General features: G+C 36.3%; 1 protein-coding gene across 8 annotated transcripts in view; it reads right to left on the bottom strand.

The window, feature by feature from the left end:
• EIPR1 (EARP complex and GARP complex interacting protein 1) overlaps positions 1–27747 on the bottom strand; it is a 96898-nt gene that overhangs the window by 52200 nt on the left and 16951 nt on the right. For 5 of the 8 annotated variants that reach the window (XR_012672893.1, XM_075145130.1, XM_075145127.1 and 2 more), the window contains 2 exons: positions 25342–25474; positions 7980–8069 (listed from right to left, as the gene is read on the bottom strand). Coding sequence is in view for 6 of the 8 variants with exons in the window: in XM_075145130.1 (XP_075001231.1) it covers positions 7980–8069; positions 25342–25474 (223 nt within the window). In the remaining 2 variants the exon portion in view is untranslated. The remainder of the gene's footprint in view (positions 1–7979; positions 8070–25341; positions 25475–27747) is intronic. The other 3 variants (XM_075145132.1, XM_075145131.1, XM_075145134.1) reach the window with 1 other exon arrangement.

Raw genomic sequence — 27747 nt, 5'->3', positions numbered from 1 at the left:
GTTCTACAGTAATCTGGCGTATAGAAGTTGAAAACAGTACATCTAAAGATGACGGATAATGCCTTATTTATTAACACATAATTGAACTTTTACTAATTGTAGTGCATGCTAACTAAACAGCTATTTCCAAATCATTTGAGGCAAATCCTGTACTCTAAATCCATGTGCCACTGAACGAAGAGGAGGAAGCGGCAGCAGATGGCTACCTTTCTTTAGCAAAGGGCAAATCAATGCACAGCATGCATTGTACACCATACAAATAATAAGTAACCTAAACTGGAAGTGCAATATAGTTCAAGAAGGTGAGATGTATCGAATGCTTCGCCTCGATACTCAATATGTGACAGAACATTAAAGAACACCACAGAGAAGTTCCTGGTAGATTATAATTACTGAAAGATCTTGCACCATGCATATAAAGCGTTAGCTTTTCCACTATCATCAAGATCAATGCAGAGAACCACAAAAACAAATCATGGAAAACAAACTACATGTTTCTCAAACCATCTTTCCTCTCAGCACAGCACCATGAGTCTTAAGACAGCCTTGAAATAAGACAGCCTTTAACTTCTTAAAACTGGAACATTTTGAAATTCTGATGTGTTTTCCTATGAATAACTTTTTTAAAAAACAGCTTTTTAAAAATATTTAGTTTCTTGTATAATCAGATTTCCAGACTGAAAACCCCAAAACAAGCACTGGTTTGAATATTGAAGGAGGTCAAAGAAGAAAGAAAGAAAAAAAAACCCCAAACCATATATATATATAAATCCCCCTGAAACTTGATATGACCCAGGCTCCTATAACTCTTTGCTGTTTTGAAAATTGTCAAAAGCCACCAATGAAATTAATCTGCTTGAATTTTTAATGTGTGCAGCAATTCTACATAGATTTTATATTTGTTTTCAAATTATTACTACAGATGCTGCTAAGGAGTAAGATTGAAATGTACCTTGATACTCCAGGCAGAAGAGGTTTGCTTGAGCAGTGAAAACAAGTTTATCAGATTTCCACATTTTGCAGACCTATCTATGCCATTCCTTGGAGCCCAGCATATAGTGTCCTCTCTGGAAAGCTGTTCAGCTGCTCTGATGATATGATGTGTATCAGATACCATTTGCTCTTCCAGAACGCAAGAGAAGCTTATTTTTTTGAAATGTAATTTCACCACAGTAAATTTTTGTATTAATGGCTGTTATTATGCAGTATATTAGGCAATTATTGCTCTAAGACTTGTATATTAGCACGTATCTTTAAAATACAATTCTAAAATTAATGATACCTATCAAACTTACTAGGGATCCCAACAGCACAGTAGTCATTCCTTCTTTCTCAAATAGTGCAATTAGTTGTTATTTTCTTCTGTCCATGTTTACAGAAATAGAAATAAAAAAACCTATCTATTTTTAATTAACATTAAGAAAGACTCAGTGATGTAGCTGTCACTTCTTTTCAGTATAAATAGAAAAATTTTACTTCCTTCTCATGACTACATTGATTACATTAATTTTGGTATTTACTAAAAGTTTCTGTCACATTACCATCATAAGCTTATTACCTCCGCTTCCTCTTATAACATAGATATTCCTGTAAACAACTGGTAACAGTAAAAGGGTCTGAAGTGCAGGTTGGTGCAGAATTTCACATGCAGAATTCTGTGCCATTCCATGCCTGTTTCACTTCATCAGGACTAGTGGTGAAGGATAAAATTCATGGTGCATCAGAAAGGCACAATGCTAAAAGCCAATACACACAAAACCCCTCAACACTCGGCATAGACATTATCCTCTGCTTTTAGCTGGGTTTGAAGATGCTTGTGGAAAATGACAGATTGCTTTCCAGCTGCTGAATGACAATCCATCATGAAAAACTGTATGTGCATTGCAAATCCTCAGATTCTAATTTTAAACTTTGAACAAATTCTGGAATTAGATACATGGCTGAAATCTGTAGAGCAGAGACTTCATTCAGAGCACTATTAATTTCTCCTTGCACTTTTTATGTACTTATCTACAGTTCTGACACTTTATTAATTCCCAGATGTGTGAAACCAAAATGGAATTGCCACGGCCTCCCATAGAAGTAATTTTAGATATGGCTGGCCTTAAGCAAGGCTTAATTTCCCTTTATATAAGGAACTTTAAAAAAGATACCATTTTCTCCCTGGTAAAAGAAAGGGCAAACACTAGTGCTGAGTGAAAGTGTCACTCCGTTATGACAGAGGAAGTGGAGCTTTTTTGTGGGTCATGATTCCTCTTAATCAAAAAAACATTAGCAACAAACCTACAGGAACCCATAAACACAAGATAACTCTCATTGCATAGAAATCCAAGTCCTACAACAAGCTTCTCATGGCTGTATGACAAGCTCGCTACAGTATACAGTATTTGTGGAATTACCCATATAGCCTTATTTCCCAAGTGATCATATTAAAATTTAAAAACCCGGTATTACTAAGTAATTTCACTACCACCTCTGTAGTGCCATAGCTTACCTAGAATACCTAGAGGCAAAGAGAAACTCCAGATTTTTCCCTCTTTTACTATCTTCACATCACCCTACTGCATATATACATACAAAATGAGAGTGTTTTTATCTACAACCTCTTGTATTACTTCTTAAAAATGTTAAGAGACTAATAAGAATGTAGTATTTAAATGACAATGCCAGTTATTCTCTAAATGAAAGAAAAACAAGCAAAACACATAGTGTCTATTTAAGTCATGCTTCTACACCTTCCTTGAAGCTGTTTACATAGTTGGAAACCATTTTTCCATCCCTACCTCATATTGAAACCAGAATTTTTCTTTATGTAACAGCACCAATGCAGAAGAGAATGGATAAGGTTAAGCTAGTTTCTGTTGTAGTCTTATCACTGAGCGTATTAAGAAAAACGTTAGTGGGTTTAACTAAGCACTATTGAACTTGTGAACCTGTAAGTTACACTTTCATAGAGAACAAGTGAAATGTTTGCAGAAGGGAATCCCACTGTATTCCTAAAGCATTATTCACATAGAATGGTCCAAGAATTAAGACAATGAACTGTTTTATCTTTGTCACATTTGTTCCTCCTCATTCAAGAGAAATCCCTTGTCTAATTCATCGTGCATCTTTAGTATACCTTTTGCTAGGTATAGCTAAGGATGGAGCTAGATGTACTGTTCTAACTGCAACAACCCCCTGTTAAGCACTGTTTCTCCAAGTTCATCAATACTATCTCCTGGGCAGAGGATACCATCTGCTAGAGTGACTGTACACAGTTTCATCTACCTGTTTCTGTTGAAATGATCCAGGCTTAGAAACAAGCAAACCAGAATTCAAGGAATAAGCAAATAATCCCACATTTTGACAACACTGAGTTAAGAAGCAACTACACATGATGCTGGCAGCAATGAGGGTGCAGTAACCAACCACAGGAAACAAACTTTGGCAAGTTCAGCCAAAGCCTAAGAGAGATAGCCATGGCTACAGAGCACGAGGCCGTCTTTAGATGCCTACTTTACAAGTCGAGCAAGTGAGAAAACCCTCTGCATGCAGAGCATGCAATTTGCAAAGGGTCACAACTTGGTCAAATCAATACCAATTTTCACTGCAGCACTCAAAAGGGCTTCTCAATGAGGGCTATTTCCGTGACAATTTTCAGCTTTCCACTACCAGCTGTTTCAACACAGAAAAAAAGTAGAAGTTGTGGACAGGTGAAACATCCCATTTATCTTCTTCCAAACACTGTTCCCCTTGGAGAGTTGCTCCAACTTACAGTTATAGCCACTGAAAAAGAAATAAATCTGGGGAGAAAAAAAATCTACCTGAAAGGTAAACATAACAGGAAGTTATTAATGAGAGTTTGAAAAGAAACACGTATGTAACATTAAGTACAAGTACTCGTTACTCCTTTACAGTGTTATGTCACACACAACAGATCAAGTCACTGTACTGTTGCTGCTGAAATGCAGTAGCTAGCATACATTCCTTAACAACTATACCATCATTTCAGAACTAGATGCAAGAAGAAAAATGTGGATATAAGAACACAAACTGCTGATTCCAGATGCAATACATTTGTTCAGGATACTGAAAGTCATTCCTGCCCTTGTGGAAAATTACAAATTTTAATGAATTTGCAGATTTTTAAGCCAGAAGGGTTTGTCTGTGCACTTCACACAACCCTTGATTTTGCTTCAGCAATTCTTACAGTTAAAGACTTACATAATGAAAGAAGTGAGCTCTTTCACATCTCCAGATTTAGAGAGAACCTAAAATTTTTAAGCCATTCAGAATTATTATAAAGATTCCTTCAGAAAATGCCACAGACTGCAAAACTACAAAGAATTCAACTGAACATCAGGTGTCATAAAAATCTGTTTATACAGACTTCTTGAAAGACACAGTTTATTCTCTTTAATAAATAACAGCTTTAAAAAGGATATAACATGCAACCCCAGTAAACATACTAAGAAACCAATTGATATCGGGATGACCAATACAATAAATCAGAATCGATGCACAAGAAAGACGTGGTCTAGTTTGTCACTGCAGAGAGTAAGTGTTCTCACTTAGATCTCTATTTGATTTTACATTATTGAGAACAAAAAGCCATACTTGTTATGTTGGAGCTGCAAGTGATTTTCAAATTGAAAACAACCCAGTAATTTCATTGTTTTCTCACACTGAATCCCTTGACTGAAATTCTCCCTCCCCAACTATGTGTTTTTGGAAGGAAACTAGAGAAAGAAAGTATTCTACTTAAAAGCTTGATGGTTTGAGTTCTAACAAAAAACAAAAACAAAAAACCACCAAAAACTACTTTGGAGACACTTCCATCAGTCAAGTATTACTAAAACAAATATGAAATAGAAAACCAAAATGAATATATGGAATATAAAAAAAGAAAGAAGAACTTCGTCAGAAGTGTGGATGCTAATCAATACTCTGCAGCTTCAGCAAAGAAGAGGTCTGAGTACATGCAGAAACCCATCAGCTCCGTTTGCCTTCCTCTTTCAGGTGTGGATTGAAGGCACACCCAGAACTTGATAAGTCAGTAAGTACTATCACTTATCCACATTCTGCCTGACACCAGTTCACCCACTGGAGTCATTTCTCTAAAAGTGAAGTCAGTATCTTTTACAGGCAGTAAATAGAGACATTAGAAAAAATAAAGGAGAAACTTACTTTAAGAGGAGTGATTAAAAACAGTATCAATCTTCATTATTTGACAACAAAGCTTAAAACAGGATTTTAAGAAGTTAAACCCCCTCTTAAGCAAAGCGATAAGTAGGTGGTGCCATAATATAAAGGAAAAAGTGTAAGAATAGAGTTAAATGGACATACAAGAAATACTACCATCTGCCCTCCCACCCTCATCCAACAGACTCAAGTGGATTTTGATCCCAATTATAGAGGTCCACATGAGCCAACATGCTCAGTCCTCCCTAATTATATCATTTTACAAAGCATTTTAATCTTTGTGTTCAGTCATTCCTTATTGTCTTTCTTAACTAAACACATATGATAAATCACCTTTTATTGTTTTTCCTTCTCCCAAAGGAATATATTCAAGCCAGTTATTGCTAGTCTCCTGTTCTCGTTTTGAATCATTTCAAAACACATTTTATATGTATGTTAGTAATTCAGTATTTTAAAATTAATTTTCTATAATCAATAGCTATACACATCAGATGGTAGTATCTACAGGAATGATGTTTTCATTTTACTTTCTACTGTCATTCTACTTCATTCCCCTGTGTTTAACCTTGAAACCCGAATGACAATGCTTCCTACATCACTGCCTGCAGACATTCACACTGAAGCTGGAGGAGCTGAAGTATCAGTGCCTGACAGGGTTTGCTCTTTGATCAGCTCAGGTGGTGCAAAGCCAGCTGGCTGCAGTTATTCTGTTGCCCAGGGAACAACAACTGAAGTGTATACTTCCTAAATCTGCACAGGAGGCCCTTCTGCAGCATTGCCACAGCAGCTCTTGCTGTGCAAGGCTGAAGTGGTGAAGCTGCTATAGCTACAGCCCAGCTGGCGCCCATTAATGCTCTCGGTATGACAGGAACAAGCAGCTAGTGTTCAGAAGCCTCCTTCTTACCATTGACAAACAGTTACCACTCTTCCTTATTAATGAATGTAAACATCCTTCTCCTAGTTTAATAAACTAAGAAATAAACCCCAAAATGATTCAAGTACTCATCCTTTTTAAAAGAATAGCCTTGTAGTCTTTTTAGTCAATTCATAAAAAGATAAACTGTATTCCATTTATTCGACATCATGTCCTTCACAGGCAAAAGAAGAGGGGGAAAACCAACACAAGAATTTAATCTTTTGTGCTTTTGTGTAGTCTTTCATTTTACATTTTTCTGAAATACATGGGATGAGATATATGTAGGAATAAAGAGTTGTAAGCAGTTTAATTTTTCTTTCCATCACTTAGATGCACTTTTTAGCTACCAAAAGACAGCCTTTGATTTTTGAAAAACAAACACGGAAACAGGGCAGAAACATAACACAGCAGCTCACTCTGTATCCTAATAGAAGTACGTTTTCAAGTGGAGCTGAAAGTAGAAATAATTAGTGGAAAAACAGGTACTGCAACAGTCGAGACATATTCATACACAGGACATCTTCCATACTTAGCTGTTGTCTCATTCCTCCAACATGTGGAAAGCACTGCGTAAACAGCAGCTTTCTTGTTAGCATGCAGGTAACAGGTGACCATAAATTCACATTTACTGCACACCAATACAACACAGATAAGGCTTAGGTCTCTAGACAACGGCTCCTATGTTTGCATTGTATATACAGATGTCTAAGGAGGTTTTAAAAAACTCACATGCTGAACAGTAATGCAGAGAGAATGATCTAAGAGTGTGTGAAGGCGTGGGGTATGACATGGAGACAGGTAAACCCCGTCTGTTTTGTATGGAAATGGGAGACAGAATCTGCCGAAAGCAGGCAGTCTGCAGGCTGAAAAATTGGAGATGGCATAAATTGCACTTTTTTATAGTCTGGTGTTTCTTATGATATCCAGAGATGATTTGAGACAATGTTCCAGCACATACCTTTTTTGGGGGATATGCTCTGCAGATATATATCTATTCGAGGGAGCTCAAAATTTACGGACTGCATGTCTGGAACTCTGCCATATGGGGACAGCCCAAGTGAAGAACTGCAACCACCACTATACTGATGAGCTGAACTTTGCTCTTCAGACAGAATTTGGCTGCAACACTGTAAAAGCTGCTCAGCAGCACAAACAGGCATGCTTTCTTTCTGACACTTCATGTGACCAGATCTCGAAAGTCTCACAACAATGACTTATGGCTTGTTTGATACCTCAGATATATCTCTCTAGGTATTTTAACAGAGTAGAGAAGAATAGAGAAATTAGCACTAACTGCATGCTTTTGTTTGCTTGCGATAATCTTCCTGCTATTGTTACCACCAGTACACCATAACTGCAACAGTGGGGGCCATACAAGCAGCAAGTATCAGCTGGCCACATAAAAAACATTGTGAGATTTAACCCTGTGCTGAGGAGAGCAGCACAATACATCAATAAAAACCAATGAACCATATTTACATGTTGGTTTCCATCATCACTAAGGCTAGTGAAGCTGAACACTATTATCAACATTGATACTTTTACACAGAAAAAAAGCGCAAAGAGAAAGCAGGAGTCTCATGGAGGCACTCGCTTCCATCACCAACAAAGTCATGGCAGCTGTCAGTTAAGTAGGGCTAGATGACAGCAATGCACTAAGTGAAGGTTGAGAGAAGCCCGGGCTACAAAGACTATGAGATGGAGGAGTTCATCTTATTCTCTGACATGAAGGAACAAGGCAAATAGCAGAACCACACATCACCCTGGGCTTAAGAAGAGCACTTTGGCCTCATCAGGGATCAGCTTCGAAGAATCCCATGGAAGAAAATCCTGAAGAGAAAAAGGGATCCAGGGGAGTGGGTTGATTTTCAAGATTTACCTCCTCCAAGCTCAAGAATGGTCCATCCAGATGAGTAGGAAGTGAAACAGAGTGGCAGGAGGCTTGCATAGGTGAACAAGGAGTTCCTGGCTAAACTAAAACATAAAAAGAAACTGTACAAGAGGTGAACGAAGGGACAGGTGACTTGGGAGGACTATAGAAACAGTATCTCATCACACAGGAACGTGATGAGGAAGCCAAAGCTCATCTGGAGTTGAATATGGCAAGAGACAATGGTCAACAAGAAGATATATCAGTGGCAAAGGGAAGACCAGAGAAAGTGTGGGCCCATTGTTGAATGGGGCAAGGGACCCGATGGCAGAGAACACAGAAAAGTCCAAAGTACTGAATGTTTTCTTCTGTCTGGTTTTTACTACCCTTGGTATTCAGGGATCCCAGGTCCCCAAGACCAGTGGGAAAGTCTGGAGCAATAAAGACTCACCCTCCATCGAGAAACATCAAGTTAGGGAGTATTTAAACAAATGGGACCTGGGTGGATGCACCCACAAGAGCTGAGAAAGCTGGCCAATGTAATTATGAGGCCACTTTCAATTATCTTTGAAAGGTCATAGTGATGGGGAGAGGCTCCTGAGGACTTTAAGAAAGTAAATGTCATTCCTATCTTTAAGATGGACAAGAAGCCATCTACATCCTCCTCTCAGTCCCTAGGAAGGTCATAGATCAAGTGAACCTAGAAAACATTTCCAAACATAAGGTGACTGGGAGTACTCAGCACGGATTTATGAAGGGGACATCATTCCTGACCAATATGACTGCATTCTGCAAGGAAAATTAAATTGAAAATAAAGGTTCGGTAAACATGGGGAGAGTAGTTGATGTTGTTTATCTTCACTTTAACAAGCCTTTGGTTCAGTCTCCCATAACATCCTCACAGACAAGCTGATGAAGTACACGCTACATATAAGTGGACAACATGGGGGGTTGAAGAGTGGCTGAACTGCCATTCCCAAAGGGTTGCGATCAGTGGCATGAGGTGTATCCCAGGTTCTGACAGTGGGGCCAATACTGTCTGCCATTTTCATTAATGACCTCAGGGAGCCTCAGATGGACTGCAACAGACTGGAGAAATGGACCAACAGAAACCTCATGAAGTTCAAAGTGAAACGCAAGGTCTTGCACCTGGAGAGGAATAACCTCATGCTCCAGTACACACTGGGGGCTGACTAGCTGGAGAACAGTTTCCTTTTAAAAAACACTCACACAAGTTGAGAGAATTAAGGTTTTACACTATCACCTAAAAATTACGGGAAAAAAAACTCAAATTATAATAGTCTTCAAAACATTTTAACATGTTTTCACATAAGCACTGTAGAGAATAGAATACACTACAGATTTAGTGTTATCAGAGGATTAGACTGAACTCCAGATTTGTTACTTTGTCAAAAAATTATCAATTGGCTAAATATTTAAGACATGGTTAAGACTTGAATTGTGGTGTTGATATAAGTCAGCAGGAGAAGAAAAAATAATAAAAAAAAAATAATAAAAAAAAAGCCTTTAGCATTCTCTTAAGAGTCTATCAAGCAAATGACTCTCCTTCAGCCTCTCCAGCTTTCCAAGAAAGATGGGATATGGGGAAGCTAAAGCAGGCTATCTTTCCATGGTAGAAAGAGGGCCACAGAAAATGCATGCGAAAAATCTGAAGTAGCAAAATGTCTTAATGTTTACTGGAAGGAACTTGCACAGTATTCTTGGTTTCACTTGCGTGATTTGTGAATAATTCTGAAGTCTAATACAAACCAGAGAAAAGCAAGTTTCCAAATTTCACTTATTTAACAAGCTAGTTGGACAAGAATGCCTAAACACGTACTATAAGGTCTTATGTGTATCTGCGAGACGTTATTTAGTGCAACAATAGCACTGACTGGAGATGGAGAAAGAACACAATTTCTTTGAGTTTATTATGCTAATTCAGTTCAATATTTGAAAATTTTGAGTTAAAACACTATTTGAAACTGGAGAAGAAAAACGGGTTTTCTTGTTCTAATCTCAAAAAAAAAGGGGGGGGGGGAGAGGAGAATGAAACCTTCTAACGCTGAAGGATAGAGCAGCCTGATAATTCAACAGATTCTCTCCCAGCGACAGTCCTAATTCAGAAGCATTTTATCCACTTTCTGTATTTTAGAAGCACTCTTTTCAATATCATGACCACTCTGTAATACTTCAATTTCAGACATTTTCTCTCCTCCCTCTTCTTTCTGACATTAGTTCTATTTTGCTTCATAGCACAAACGTTACAATTATCCTGATTACGGTTGTCAAATAAAGATGAAATCCTAAATCAAGGGATAACAAGCATTTATGCTTCAAGTTAATTATATACGCTCCCCCAGTTCTTACACTTTTCCCTATCTGCTCTTACACACTGGCTGAGACACTACTGAGCTTGACTCCTACAGCAGTCTTGCATACGAATAAGATTGTAGTGTAGACTAAGATAATACAGCTATGTTACCTGTCATTTGGACTGAACTCAATATACATCTATGCATAGAGGCCTTCAAACTTGAACAGCAATTAACATGGAACAATTTCTCAAGCCCTTCACCACTTCTGTAGTGGTTTTCCATCATCTGGATCAGATAGTCAACCATTTAACTTAAAACCTTACTGAAGAGTACTTAGAAAGGAACACTGCAAGTTACATATAACAGCTAGATTTCCTAGAAAAACAACAGGTACAAACTACAAAGAACACTAGGAGAACAGCAAGCACATTTACCTCTTCCCTCAAACTATGGGAATAAACTTTCTTCAGTACATCTTGCCAGTCCTGCTGAGAAGAGCACTGAAGAATATTTAGAGATGCATTCAACTTCCCTCCCCATTTTAATGACTGTAGCATATCACATGGCTGTGCCAATGATTTCCCTAAATGGAGTGTTTTCACTACAGCAAAGGAAAGTGAACCCAGTGAAGTCAGTGTCACCTGCTGTCTTCAATGCTAAGCAGCTGAGAGCATCACCAACAGCATTATTTCCAATACCCTTACTGATGAATTTTCTCTGCAGGAAGTTTTTTTTGATACACAAGTTTACCGTGTGATAAGTGCAATGCACCAGCCAGTCATAACTCATAGCAGATTTAATGTTTTGAATTAATGGATTTTAAATGCAAACTTTATTTTCCTTTTCATCAAAATTAAACAGCAGTTTTGTGTTGTATGTCTGTATATTCTGGATCTACAAACCCAAGCCATTTATATTGAGTCTTCATAACTGCTGCACAGTGGCACCTATCTTATTTGGAAAAAGAAAACAGAAACACAAGACATGTTTGCACACGTGCCTGCCTGCATGTGTAAAGTTGCAGGTAACAGCCTTCTCCATCTGCACTTTCTTTTGCCCTCTGGTGGCTTTGTATGTCCCTGCACGTAATGGAAGTGCAGAACCTGTTCTTGTAGGAGTTGAAAAACACGTTTGCACTGGGAAAATAAATCGGTTTCCACACATATTTCAATGGATTTGAATAAGAAACTGAATTCTTAAGAGAAGCAGGGGCAAGCATAAACACACAAGACGACAGCAACACAGAACATTATTTTTCAAGTATTTAATTTCTAAATGGTCTAGGAAAGGTTTTTAACCAACTTTTAAGAGTGTTGCTTTCGTTAGTCACTCACTTTACACATAGAATCTATTTTTGTGCAGTGGTAACAACCTGACTTAAAAAAATCTCAATGTTGTTACACTTGATAGAGATTTTGCTTTCAAATTTCATTCTTCCTCCTCCTAGTGAGAGGAATTCATCTAGCTTTATTCCATGGATTTAAACCAAGGATTTATCTGAAAGGCTAAAGTTAAAAACTGAAGAGGCCTTCCACCGTGAGCTCCCCAAATAGTGTTAGTGTCACAGTGTCAACTCCTAGTCTTACAGGAGTTGACACTTTCAGGTAATTCCATGCCATGCCAAAGGTGAGAACAACTGAAGGACCCCAGAAAACTCGGTGGTCAAAAAAGTGACAGATGAGCTTCTCTGTATACAAAAGTTAGTTAATACATGTAGAGAAAAATAATATAAGCCATGCCGACATGATTCTGCACTCAGAAGTGGTAGTTATAACTCAGAAAAAAGGTCTTTGTGTCAAGACTGACAGTTCTCTTGACGTAATGTGCAGCAGTAGCTACAGAAGCCAGCAAACATTGGGCATACTTACAAAGGGCACTAAGAATAAATTAGTTCCACAGCCCCATAAAAACTTTATATGCCCTAATCTCAAATCTAGAGTGCAATTCTGGTGTTTGCATCTAAAGAAGGGCATAGCAGAGTTGGAGAAGGGCAACATAAATGAAGACAATGGAACAACTGTCTTATTAGATGTTCACCAGATTGGGACTATTTCATTTGGAAGGAAAACACCTTGGGAAGAACATGACCTAAGTTTACAGAAAGAGAAAAGCAGTGGCAAGGTGAAAGAATTGCTGTTATAGGCCAAATCTTGCAATCTTAGAACTATGTGGCTCTCACTGAAATAGTACAAGATAAGTTTAAAAAGAAAGGGTGGGGAGTTTGGCCAGTGAATAGCGGACTGAAAATTGATGTTACAAAAGCTTGGGGCAGAAGGCAGTCTCAACTAGTTCAAAAAGGGATTAGAGACCTGTCTATAAACCAGTCTATGCTGTTCTACATAGGATCTCCTGTTGCTGCTGTAGGAGGCACGATACTGGTACAGATGAACCAATCATTGGTCTGATCAACAGGTTGGCACTATTCCATTTGGAAGGAAAAGGTAAAGGTGGTTCTTACATACTTTAAGTTAACTTTCACAGAAATAGCAGTATGAAGGTAAAATGCCTTGCTGCATCTCACCAATCCTCTCCATACCAAAAATAGTTCACACTACCAAACAAGAGATGCTTGTGTCATTCCTTTTTTTTCCCCCACCTCTGTAGGTTTTCCACTAGAACTGATAGTTATGTCCAAGAAAATTTTTGATTCTATACAAGCAAAGGTTATCCTGAAAAATCAAATCAGGATAACTAGGTTCCCTTTCCTCCTGATCTATTTTGGAGATAAGTAGAAATGATATCTCAGCAGCCCTTCATCTGCTTCTCTTAACCCCCAAAGCAGAAATGGATGGGAATTAGTACTAGGTTTTATGATCACCAATTCTTAAATGAGCCATATTTCAAAACAAAAGCAAGCACAGACAGGGAATGAAACACACACATGGATTAATTTACAGCACCAAAGACATTCTTACTTTTCCCAACAGTTCAAGTAATCTTATTACTACATTCAGGTGAACTACAAATAATCCCATTATTATGGAGGAGCACGAGATGGAGAATATTGCCCATGCACTGTAAAGTGCAAATTTTTATGGAAAAGTGTACTTTATTTAAAAGTTTTTCCTCCAAGTTTTTCTTAGTCTTTGAAGCTAAATAGCTGCTCAATAAAAATGGAAGTCTGAAAACAAACTGATCAATAGCCCTTCCTTCATCAGCACACGCATCCTGGGATGCCAGTTTCACTGGTTATCTAGTCATCAAGACAAGAAGATCTGATTTAAGAGGATGAAACGTTTAAAGGATATGAGCAAATAATAGGATTTGGTTTGCTTGCTTTTATGAAGGGAATGGAAGAAAAATAAAACCCCACAAACACTGATGACCCTCCTTTTCCTTTCACAAACTGATTTTCAAAATTTTTGCATTTATAAATATACAAGAGAGACCTTCACTGACAGCTGTTTTAGATTTTAAACAGTTCTGCAATTGACGGACTGCAATCACATTTCACTCCTTTGAAAGCAATCTCTAGTTTCATTAGCAACAAATACGAGTCAGAACAGATACAATGGCATGTACCAATACCATCAGTACAACAGATGCTTATTAATGTAGCAAGTCTGCCTAAGAATCTGCAATAGTATGTAATAAATTTTCATTTCAGTAAGCATGCATGTATACTGCTCAAAGTACAAATGAATTAAAAATTATCATATAGCTTGCCTACTTCATATTTTTTTTTAAAAATTTCAAAATAGCTGAAGTAATTTGCTTCACATCTGCGAAACTGGAATATAACCAAGATGCACCAAGTTTGAAAGAACTGTTATTCACAGTGTTGAATTTATCAAAACCCTAGGCCTTAGAGAATCAGGGCTTATGCCTTCTTGGGAAGCCATTTTCTTGGCTGTAAGCAATTTTATTTCACAAGTCAGAAAACAGAATTTAAAATCAGTAATGCTTTTTGGTTGTTTAAACTGCTAAAATTGGTAATAAGAATGTAATAAATAAAACTTTTAATACACTTCTAGAGCTCCATAGGAATAAACTGATCTTATGCAAATTCAGAAATAAAAATGTTTCAAAAGGTATTACTTTTTATCAGTAAATGATAACAAATACAGCTAGAACAAATATTACAAATACAAGACAGGGAAAGCTAGGAATAAAAGTCCTAGGCAAATGCTTGGTAAGATATGTTGATATACCATTAGGATAAAACAATTTTAAATTTGTCTGTACTCTGCAACCAGACAGTTATGTTAGTCGTATTAGTACAGCAATAAGCATAGTTTCAGGTAGAACATACAAGTTAAACTATTTAAATGTTCGTTTTGCCTTCACCTGATGGTGCATTTCCAGCAGCAATTGACAGGAGTCAGATATTAATGGACATTTCAACATTTTAGGGCTGATTTTCCTGCTAATGCTTTTCTTTATACATGATTTAAGTAATTCCTTCATGAACTACTACAAAAGATACCCAAAGAACATGGTGGCAAGTATTCTTCCTAATGTTTTAAAGATCTGTGACTGTCAGCTTAAAAAAAACCAAATCTATCGAGAACACAAATTCACATCTTTTTGTCCCTGTATTTCCATGTGTACTTGTACACAATGTCTTTCATCCTCTGTTCCCACAGGAATTTTTAAGAAAAAAACCTTAAGAGGAGTAACCAATGAGCGTTCTTCCCCAAGCAGCACTGGATAAAGCATTCTGTGAAAAACTGCCTTCCTTCAAAATAGCTGTCATTTTTTAATTGTCATTGATAAGACTGAGTTCACACACTTCAGGGATGACAGTGTACCAGAAGTACCAGACAGGACATGACACCAGCATCTTTCCTCAGGACTGCCTATGGTCTCAATGTCATCAAGAACAAGAGATGTCAGCTGTTTGGTTTTTTTTTTTTTAAAAAAAAAGAAAAGAAAAGAACAGAACAATTTCTCTCAAAGTTGTGCGGAAGATCATTCAATTATGAAAAGTGTGGGTAAAAGAATCACAAGCAACTCCCAAAACAATTCTTCAGTATATTCTATATAATTTATTGACATTTATATTTAAGAGTTCAAATTACTCCCCTTTAATTGGTCAAGGCATGAACATTTCTTAAACCTCAGATTACTTGGAACCTTTCTATAAACTCAGAAATGACCATGCTGGCACAGAGCTCTGGTCCACCATCTAATTCAGAATCTGGCATCTCAAAGCAGCTTGAAAAAAGTACCTTTTTCAGAAGCAAGACCTCCAAGATAATTAGACAATTATTATTGTTAGACAAATATCTTGCCTCAATGAATGTGTGCACCTAATACCCAGTAATTAAACATTGACTTCAAATTGAGAAGTGTGAAGCTTTCTTTTTAATTCATCAGCATTCTTTAAGACATACCTGCACAATGCCTAGCAATCCTAGTCACAACACAACCACCTCATAGCACTACGCACTGTATAATGCTATACAAAAAGGACAACTCTGTTCCAAAATACCCTCTTCTCTAGAAGGACCAAATTATCTCTAAAATTATTTCTCTCAATTTTGTGGAATAAACTGCACAACAGAACCACTATACCATTGAGATCTGCAGAACAGAAATTCTTGACCATATCTTCATACCTTAATTTATTTCTTACATATCTTTATCATGACTTTTGTCTAATTTCTGAAATACTTGCATGTTTCCCTGCAACACAGTCTCCAAAACAAACCATTTCTGTATTTTATAACAACCTGCAATAGAGAACCATGACAGATATTTTATTTTTTGGCAATTCACTTAAAATAGAGTCAGGTACAGTTCTCCAGCCCTGAGGCCAGCTAGCACAGCTAAGCTCAATTTTTTTTACAGAGTAAGTTGAAAGAAGGAGGCTAAACTCAAACTGCTCATAATGTTCTTGGATTACCTCTGGGCATCATTGCCTGAAAGACCTGGGTGGCCCACAGCAAAACTGCACAGGAAGCATCCTATGCAACAGTGTGCATTATTGCAAGTCAGTCCCTAGGTCAATGCTGCCATGGCTTTGTTCAAGTTACTGGAATGTATATCAGTCTATATATACAATCTCAGTCTAGTATCCTGAGACTATTTATTTTACTCTACGGGTTACAGCTTCCAGCAAAAGTTATCATTATAGCAATACTGATGCAATCAGTAAAACGAAGAGCAGCCAGCTGTCTGATATCAAAAACTGATTATTCAATGTTAAGATTCTTACAGTCAGCAGGTTTTACCCCTCACAACCTAGCAGGTAAGGGTTGTTTTGTTCTTAAATAATTTTCAGTGTTGATATAGCTCATGCACACACACTTTCCACACCTGCTCCCACCCTGCTTGACATCATTAAAGTAAATCATTCCAAACATCAGACTTTAATGCTGTTATTTTTTGTGGCCCATTATGTCACATTCTAATTTTCAAGTTTTCAATTATGTAAAGGTACTCTTGTGGATGAAAAAAAGCTCTTGCAACCCAATTCACAATTGCATAAACAATCAGCATAAACATCTTGTTTAGTTTGACAGCACAGTTTGAAACAGTAAAAGGAGAAGTTGAAGTCTCCAGACTGCTGTTCGTCTTATAACAGCATCAAAGCTAAAAGTCAGACTCAACAATTTCAGAATCAACAAATTATTTCACTGATCATTTCAGTAGATAGCATGGAAAGGAGAACAACATAAGGTCTCAGGAAAGCAGAGGGAGTTGCCATAGGTAAAAAGGAAAGAAAATGCAAAATAGAAACCACTAATCAAGAAAAACAGAACAGGCAGATATTTAGTCACAATAATAGATTTTTCCACTGACAGACACTAAATGGTACAGAAAACTACAAAATGCTAACACCTAAGGGCCATATCTTCGCTAACATTTCTGCAGCCTTCCACAGAATAGATTGACCAAAGGCTGCATATCACTTTGTACCTTCTTGCTTTCTCACAAATGGTTGCAGCCATACAGTTGTCCTTTAAGTGACATATCCCTTATTTACTTTTGAGATGTCCTTCCTTCAGGATTTCCTTATTTCTCCAATTTTATTATTTCCTTCACTCCTTCACCTTGTCTTTCAGCAAGCATTTTCCTATCAGAAGTGTGACAGTTGGTATTGCCTACAGTATGCTCCTGAGATATGGTCATCTACTTTTGTACCCCAAAATATATCCTTCACCTGCGTGCAGGAGAAACACCAAAGTAGCTGCTTTTAATCATTCCTCAAGACTCACTTTACAGTAATGGAGATAGCTACCTAGATCCAATTAAGAGGTTCAGCCGGCAAACTGTATTTTCCACCAATGCGGAACTCTTAGGCTGGATCATTTCTTTATTTCCTCCCCTATGTGTTCCCATCACTTCATGTAAACCCACCAGTTTGCCTTACCTCCTTGACTTCTCAAACAGTTTTACCATCTCTTCCAGGCATCTGTAGAACATATATCAGAAGGCAGTAACTACCCAAGTAACTAGCCATTACATAGTATCAAAATTTAAACAAACCACTAGTTTCTCACTGACATTCTAAGTAGATGAGAACAGAGCAATGGATTTATGCATTGCTCTGCATAAATCTGAGTTTTTATTCTAGCTTATAGGATATAACTAAAGTTTATTCTTTGCAAAACCTCAATATAAGTAGAAACAATTGCACTAAGAGTTCCCTTTATATTTATCAAAATTATTCTTTTAGAAAGGTAGTTTTCCCCAAACACACCATCATGAGCATTCACCCCCTTTACCAAATATTCTGCTGTGCAGAGACGGCACCCAAGCCATTCAGGAAGGAACCATCCATTGCTGGCAAAACTGGCACGGCTGCAAAACTCTTCAAATGGCCTACAGAAAAATTCCTCTGCATTCCCTTTTCCTTTAATGATGTAGCTGACATTTACTTTCTACAGCACTTTCTAAGTCCTTAGGAAATAGTCCACCTCCATTTTAACAGTATCCTAAAATGGCAGGTGACAGAAGGGGAAGAATGTATAAACAGGAGAGCAGATTAAAATGAAGTTCTATATGAAACAAAGCATATGCAAGACACACACACTCACAAAACCCACATACAACCTGTACCCACCCTTGCGCATCCATCTAATTGGTACATTTTTCAAACATCTGATGACAGTGTAGAATAAACTGGACTGACAAAGAGGGCATCATTCAGGAATCAACATATTTCCAAGTATTCCCTGGGTTAAGATGAAGTTAGCTTCATCTTAACCCAGGGATCCCGTTTTTTCAGCCAACCCCATATCTGAGGCTTTCATCACCTACTTTACATACAAAATTGTATTAGACACACTCTAGTCCGTTGGTATTTCTCCCTGCCCCGGAAGTCCATTCAAATAGCTTTCCTATTTCCCTTCCTATAGTCTGAAACTTCAGCAATACCGAGACCACATACCGGACGTACTCCAGTGGCATCTAGGGCTTTGTCAGGTTTTCATTGCTCTGGTTCCCAAGCGACTCTGCTCTGGTGTGATCTACAGGTTTTTGGCATTTCACCTCATCACAACGAAACATTTATCCTAGTGTAGGCTAGGATGCTCTTTTGAACAGTAAAGGCAAGGCTTCTTTCAAACTTTAAATAGTGATACACATGTGAAATGACTTTCCCCTTAGCAGGTGAATAGAGCTCTTGGATGGCTACCAATTTCTTGGCACATTTGAAGACTAATTTATCTTCATTTTTAAACTTATTATTATATTTAGTGTACCAGTATTCTCATTGGTTTATATCATTACTTGGAGGGTACATTCTTGACCCTCACCCCACCCCATCATTATTCTTTTCTAATATTTCAACGTGCATTTCTACTAAGATGCTATAATCTCCTTAATTACTTTGTCACTTTTCTTATTCACGTTTTTAAAAGTGTCACTCCTGTCACATTTTAAAGAAATTAAAAAATGAATAGTCAATTGTCTACAGCTAGTCAGAACAGCAAAAAAGGAAGGAAGGTGTAAAGTTCCTAGAATTGTTCTGACAGGGATTTGCCACTAAATACATCATTTTCCTTTTTATTTCTGGGTCACTGTGAAGCAAATTATTTGATTTCTGCTTTGTTGAACATAACTTTAAGATATTAATAAATATCAGAGGCAAATAAGCCCGTGCAACTTTTCAGAGATTAAGCATTAGCCAATTAAAATGCAACTGTAGCACTCTAGCTTATTGCCACCTTTATTATCACCCAAACCCCTCTTTACATTGTACCCTTCTCTCAAAATTCATCCTTTTAGCTTTTTTTTGGAAACCTAATCTGTATCATACTGAACTTTAACGATCTAATTTAACTTCTAAAGCTAGAAGACTACCAAACTCATTTTTCCCCTTAATTCTTACCTACTTTAAAGCTGTCAGTAGCAATCTTATCCTGTTCAAGAAAAAAAACCACACCCTATTTTAATTCAGTTGACTTGCCACAATAGAGGGGAAAAATGATGCATCAGTATGTCACAAAACTGACTAACAATGCATAAATTCATCTAGATATCTCAAGTATTAATTTTACAAAGCATTCTTACCCAATCCCCAAGATATTAATATTTTAATCCTTTTTTCTCCTCTTATACCTAGCTTCTTCACACATTTATGCACTTTTCTCCCTTCAGTATCCCAGAAATCTGGGATAAAATACAGCATTCTTAATTCTTACAATGCTCATAATACCAAATAGCTGCCAAACACATTTGCAAAAAAAAAAAAGAAGTTACCTTTCAGTGTAATAACTGCCTAAAGTAGGTAGCTTATGTGTCATGTGTTATTTATTTTAAATCATGGATCTGAAGGATCCAATTATGTTTCTAAAACATAGGAAAGCCACTAGATTCACAGGTTGCTATGCTGTTATCTCCCCCTCCACCCCTATAAAGTTTGTTTAAAAACCCTAGGAAATCATATTTATTTATTAAAACAGAAATGCAAAAATAAACTTAAAAAACATTACCTGTTACTAAATTGATTTTAATGTTTTATCATGCTTTGGCTGCATCTGGACTACCATTTGAATACGAGACAAGCAATTTTTAATGGCAAAGGTGGCAAATGACAAAAGGCAGAAAAACATCACCTCTGATCAATTACTAGATCAACCAACTACACATCTTGTTTATTAGCAGTGCAAGTTACACAGGAATGGTCTTAACACATTTCTAGCATACAATATGGCTGAGTACGTTAGAAATGTGTAATATAGGCAAGTACTATACTATACTTCTGAATTTATCAGAAGTCAATTTCTGATCTCTGCTGAAAGTTAGGCAAGATTACACATAAATAGTAAGCCTATCACTTGATAATAAAATAATCTTCCTATAACATCAGTAGTAATAGGTAAAATTCCCTGAGTGATACATCCATCATTGGTGGGAGGGGGGACCACTATAATCGAGGCAGAAACTGAGTAGAATAAGTTTTCCCCTTGCAATTACAGGATTTTTCTAAAACAGTATTTTTAATGTGTGTGCATGGGGAGGGGTGGAGATATAGTAGCACAGTTTTGTCTTTATATTAAGACAAAATGGCCTAGAAAATGAATTTCTGGTTAATATCTAAAGACGTATTTGTTCCAATGCTATTGGAACTGGTAGTATTCTAGTTAATACCACTATCCAGAATAAAAAGATACAAGGCTTTATTAATGATGCAATGTCAAAATTAGAAATCAAAGTAGTAAATACTGATGCTAACAAGAAAATGAGTTTTTTTGGGTTTTGACTTGAGAGAAAGGAACACTTTTTCCTTTTTCAACCTACTTATATAACAATACCCTAGTAAAGTATCTTGAACAAAAGAACACAGAGCAGCATTTAAATTAACTTTATTAATTGTTTAGAAAACATAGTTCCCAAACTGCACATTCAGCAAGGATTTAAATTTCTCTACGACTTCTTCAGAACAAGAAAGTTATCTAAGCCACCTTATTTTACTTTTTAAGGAAGTTACTTTTCTTGAAAGCATAAGAATTTAAAGAGCTTGCAGAATCAATATGCCAGTAAATAGTAAATATTCCGATGGGCTTTACGTAAAAGGGCAGTAATTCTTATCTTACATGTCTGCCAAAAGTAAGAGTGGACAGTTTGTCTCCAATTGTTGAAATATGTTGTATTTGGCACTTTCGACAGATCTTGCCTAGAGTTTCTCAAAAATAAAAGCTCATGTCAAAATGATGACTGAATTGTTGTCACTTTCAAGTTTACCCCTGAATTTATCAGAAGTCAGCACTTAAAAAAAAAAAATCTAATGGACAACAAGGAAATTAATTTTCACTGACACGGAAGCCTAGCTATTATGTCAAGGTTTTTCACATTATTATTATTATTGGCACACCTAGTGAAGAGTAAAGTAATAATCTACATTTGAAGTTCTACCTCCTTATGCCTTTTTCATGTGTTATATGTGTTAAGGACAAGTAAAAAGATTTCACATATCCACGAAGCAGGGGAAAAAAAAGAAAAAAAAAAAATTTGTAAAACCCCCAGAGAGTGACAGGGGCAGATTATTTCTATTTTAGTGTCACTCCTTTTGAAGGAGGTTTCCTACCTGTGTGATTCAGGGGAAAAAAGCCTCATAACTATGAGTTCGGAAGCAGATGCTGTATATACATCAGGGGAGAAAAAAAAAAAAAAAACATGTATAGATATCCACATACACAAAAAAAGCTTCAGATCTCTAAAATCCCACCACCATCATGCTTAGAAGTAGCTAAAATGCCTTCTTTGAAGAAAAAAAAAAAAAAGAAAAAGAGAACAGAAAAAACAAACATAGGAACTTCACCATCCAAGAGGACCTTTCAGCTTTTAAGAGCCCCATTACATCAATTCAAGGCCTCTCTCAACCAGAACAGTAAAAACTTCCAAACATTATTATATCAGCATCCTTCTCAAACACACAGAGAGCTTACAACTTTCCATTTGATTCTTGACCCCACAAATAACCTAATGTTACCAGCTGAATACGAGTATCGGTTTCCCCCATGCAATTCTTAGCACTCAGCAGAAATTAACAAAAAGCTTTGCGTATTACACTATTTTGCTAAGTTTTATCCCTACAAGTGAAAAGAGAAGCAAATAACATCAGATCCCTTGTATTTCAAAACATACAGCAAGACTGCTAGTGTTGTCTGTGATGTTTTGAAGCAGTAGTATTAAATATCAAGTAGTTAATTAAGTAAAAAAAAAAAAGAGTTCGAACATCTCCATAATATTACAGGGGATGATAACAACTGGATACTGCAGAAAGATTTTGCACTGCATTTTAAAAATATGGTATGATTAAAAAAGAGGAAGAGCAGCTAAAATCTGGGCAAAGCATGTTTAAAAAGAAATCTTGTATCTTGCATAACTCAGCTCTAGAAAAAGAATTAATCTGCTGTCTGAAGAACTGCAAGTCCAGATGACTGAAACACTAAAACAAACAAATTATTCAGGAATCAATATTTTTCTGTATCACGAGCTGCAAAATGTTTTTAAAAAGTTAATCAAGACTCAAAATCTCTCTTCAAAGTAGGTACACAGTATTACTCTTTCAGTTCAACCATTATTATACTCACCAAACTTCCTATATGAAAGGCATACTTTTCCTCTTAGACAAAAAACAAAGAACAGGAGAGCTGTGAAAAAGTGCTATTCTATTTGCACCTACTACATCTTTTTTTCATGAAGTAACATAAGACCTTATTGATGCCTTGGTTATGCTAACTATCTATAAGTGTGAGAAAGTAAAAGAAAACTCAATCTCTCTCCCAATATAAAAGAGGAAATTTCAAAGCTTTTTCATGAGTGCTTCACCTTATTCCATTAGCTTACTTCAATGAGCTATGAAATGCAAAATGTACACGATTCCACTTTTCTTCAGTGCCATATTTCACCACTTATTTAAGCAACTTTAAAAAATAGCTATTAATAATGGACACACATCACATTTCTTCAATCTCCCAGTTTCAACAACAGTCAAGATTTGCCAGAAATACTGGGCTCAGACACAAGAGATGGTCACAATACTTATGACTTCCTGAAAGCATCATCTCATTTGACTGGTACTTCAACAAGGAAAATAGTTAAGAGTCTTTTTAAAATAACAAAACAAATGCAATACATAAAAGCCTTTTAAAGGTTTCAATTGCTTAATTTGGTTGCATTACTATTTTAAATAAGTTGTCTGCTAAACCCCGTATTCCTTATTATTTAAGCCCTATGCTGTGTGCTTTCTGTTCTATACATTGCTATTTAGTCATCAATAATCATTTAAGAATCAGATCTTGTTTTCTGCAGAAAGTTTATGGCTGATGATTCTAAATGAAGATGCATGAAGTACAAACAACAAAGCTTAATGTTCGGAAACTGGGTAAAGTAAACTAAACCTAGAACACAAAGAAGCTAGAATACAAAACATGTATATGAATTAATAGGTCCAATAATGGAAATCAGAAGTCTCACTGAAATTTAGAGTGTTCGGATAGAAGCTCAACTCTAGCAATCTCAGTACGCTCTCTCCCAAAGAGGATTTTCAGTTAATATGCACATTGCTATAAGGAATTGCTATAAGGAATTGCTATAAGGAATTGCTATAAGGAATTGCTATAAGGAATTGCTATAAGGAACATAAAACTTAAATATAGACCTTTTTGAGAAAAGAGTATAAAAATCATTTGTTTTCACCATACTTTCTAGAACAACTCTTGAGCTCAAATATAGATACAAATTTAATAAATTAAGACTGGTTAACATTAAATGGTACATTACATACGTGAAATACTGGACTTGATAGGCTATCTCATATCCCTTGGCTGTTCAGTTATGTAGGGAAAAAGAGGTAAATTCTTTAAAATGTTTCACACTATTCCATCCAGCACAATATTCTTTAAGGAAAAAAAGAAGCAATCAACTCAGAAAGGCTAGAGAAAGAAACTTAGAAACTTGCTTTGGTTTTTCTTTAAAGGAGATTTCAGAGAACTTTCTCAGATTCTGCTCTGAAACTAGCCAGAAAATTACTAAGACGACTAGAATTTCAGGCCTGATTACCACTTTCTCATTTTCTCCCTGGATCACTGGCGAGGTGAGGAAGTTGTGTCCAGTAAGTCAACCAGAAAGTAAAAAGTAATCAAAGAACAGGCCAATACCATTTCAGTGTTCTCTTTTAGTCAAAATACCCACAATTATTTTCAGTTTAGAAAAAGCTCTTCATTACTTATCTTCTGTAATTGTCTTTAAAAGACTCACATAAGATTTGTGAAAGAAATTCAAATTTTAGCACTTTTATTTCAATCCAAAAGAACCAGGAGAACAGAGCAATCCTGGAACCTTCTCTCTAACATAGCCACAAGGTCAAGCAGCAGGAATTCACATCTCTACAGCTGTCCACAGATGCACAAAGTCTGAAACTCACTACCTTATTCCTATATTCTTGGACTGTATTTCCATGAAAGAATGGACTAATATTTACTAGATGAAATAATATTTATTCCAATTGACAGCACAGATTTCTTGCTTGTCCGAGAGAAAAAGTACTCCTTTCCCCAAGTGATGCAAGTGGATTTTTCAAGCCTCATGACAGAAAAATCTTCACACCTGCCTCACCTAGGAAATGCACAGAGATCCTTAATCTCAACAGCTGTGCACTTAGTGTTAGGTTACACAAGGAGCATTCCTACTGTTTCTGATGAGATATTTAGATAAGAATTTATAGTTCTCTGTGGGCATATCTGCATTAAACATATGACATTATATACAAACTTCACCTGCAATTTTAAATAGAGCTTGATGCTATTTTGAAAGACATTTACTTCCACCTTCAAAAACAAATATATAAAACAATAAAAAGAATGAAGCCTAAAATAACAGGAATATATTTTATTTGCCATACTTTGCATTAATCAGGCAAGCAATACTTTTATTTTGCTTTTTTCCTTGACGTGAATGCAAAAGTAGATCTGAACAAGATGACCTACAGATATGAGACAAATGAGGTATAGGTAAAGGTACAGCAGATTTTTTGAAAAAAGCCTATGTTGATAACTCCAATTTAAAGTGTTTACACACAGCTAGATGTTCAATCTTTGCACATTCAAAAACACCAAGACACTTAAACAAGTTTAACACGGTTAGAAAGGACTTACTTTTATTGTAACAGGTTGCGAGTACACCTTTATCTGCAGGACTGGTACTAATGTGCCAAATTTCACCCACTTGATGAAGAAGAACATTTTTGTTTATAATGTTATTTTCATCATCAAAATCTATGATGTGAATCTGCAAATACAATAAAAGAGAACATTAGGGTTTCAAATGTTTTCCTGTGGGTCTTAATTATACACGATGACTGCACAGAACAATTTAATGAGAATTTTATAACTGATATCTATTTTAATTAATTGTTATACTAACAATTTAGTATATCATTGATTTGATGCAGGATATAATTTTCTAGAAAAACACAAACAGTTTCCCTGTTTTGAGGAAATACCATGTTTATTCTTCTCAATTTTGCAAGTTAAAGCTTGAAGGTGATTTTTCATTTTATGGCTAATAGTAAATAAGCCACTTGTATTGCAATTCAACACTTTTTATAGCAATAAACAGAAATAACAACATTACAATCCTTAATTTAAATGTCTGCACCAATTCTGTATCCAAATAATCAAATTCAAACATTCTATGAAGAAAGAAGCGGAGAGGGGCAAAGGATTCTCATTTGAAACAAATACTGTAAACTCAGTATGAAACCTTTTGAGAGTTCACTTCAGCAATCATGTATCTGTACAATATATAAATCTGTAATATTTTTTATACTATATGGAAAAATAAAACTTGAACTGAAAGATGAAGAAAACCAATACTGTTTAAATATATAGATAAGACTTTTAAAAGACATACAGCTAGGTTTGCTTTTTGTGATTTTGATTTTTGTTTGTTGCAGGTTTTGGGGTGTTTTTTTTTGTTGTTTTTCGGGTTTTTTTTTGTTTTTGTTTTTAAAATAGGTTTATGTTATTATGTTTTTCTGCCCTATTTTTAGTTAGTTGTTTTTCTATAGTTGCCTCAGAAATAGAAGAAATTGAGAAAGATTCTAGCCTGGCACAACATACACAAGTAACTTCACTCATGGGACTAATTCCACTAAGCTCAACAGCGAACAAATAAATTGTAGAAGACCCACAATTTTTAGAGAACTGTATCCTCATTAAAAATTCATTAGAAAAGTTGGGTGAACAATGAAGAGAAAAACAACCCAAGAGACATCCTATCATAATGATCGAATTCAGTCTACTGAATTAACTACTGAATCACTGCAAAAATCTTAGCTACACAGTATTACAGAAAATTTCCTTAAAATACAGAAGCTGCTAAATAGGTCTCAACTTAGTTTAAATTGGCAATATTACACATTATTTTTTTTAAAGGGCTGAGTTTACATGCTACCTTCTTCCTTCTCTTCCAAACACTGTCATCAGCAACTCCTCCTTCAAATATAATGCTGGACCCTCATCCCCCGTATTGTTCTTCCACTCTCATCCAAGGCATATAAGCACCTCTGCGTTGATTAGTACGTTGTCCTTTCAGACTTCATTTGTTGCCCTGAACCTAGAAGGCTTCTACCCAAGAATCAGGACACTACCCATCTCAGGAATCAGGACACTATCCATCTACTCCACCCAACCGCATAACCATCTTCCTGTGCAAATTAAAGAGCAACCCACCTGCCTTTCAAAACTCTCCAGAGTAACGTCACTTAGGCTTATCGTTTCACTTTATTTTGGCTTTCTGTACATCCCCTCTGATCTATCCCCTGTATCCCAATTCAAGACCTGTCCATACAGAAAACTCTTGCTCATTTAATCATTAAAGATCAGTTTAACTTCATCCCTTGGTTTTTTTGGTTTCTTTTTAAATAAAAATTGAAAGACATCATCTATTCAGCCTTCTATGCGGCTCTAATCGGATACATTTTGATGTTTTGAATAAACTTACAACTCAAACTGTTGACAAGTCAAACAGCTACTTTACAAGCACAGAACTGGAAGGTAAAGAATAGCAACATATTCACAACTCTAAGGTAAAACATTTTCAACAGACTCATGGAAAGAAGAGTAACTCCTGTTGTTATTTTTACACAACAAAATACTGATAATTGGCTTTAGCACAACAGAGAGAAGGGGATCTCTGAAATTTACTGCATCAGGTATTTAACAGAGAAAGAGTGTGAAATATATGAAGATCTCTTGTAGCTTAAAAATTAAAAGTTATTTTAGTTTCCCATGTAAGCACAATCACATCTGCTAAATGTGCATTGCTATCTCCAAAAAAAAACCAAACCAAAACAAAAAAAACCAAAAAAACCCAAAAGAACAGTGGGGGAAGGCAACCTTCCATTGGACTCCCTGGAATCGCCTTTGGCAGCTCAACCCAAGACCCTGAAAGTGAACCACAAATCTAAATCCCATTTACTACACATTCTCTACCCACACTAAGCAGGTAAGAGGGTCACTCAGCACATAAACTAAAGGAATGCTCTTTACCCCATCTGA

Source organism: Calonectris borealis, chromosome 3 (genome assembly GCF_964195595.1).
Source record: "Calonectris borealis chromosome 3, bCalBor7.hap1.2, whole genome shotgun sequence".
NCBI lineage: Eukaryota > Metazoa > Chordata > Aves > Procellariiformes > Procellariidae > Calonectris > Calonectris borealis.
Note: the sequence above shows the minus strand (reverse complement) of the source record. Positions and strands in the feature narration are given on the sequence as shown.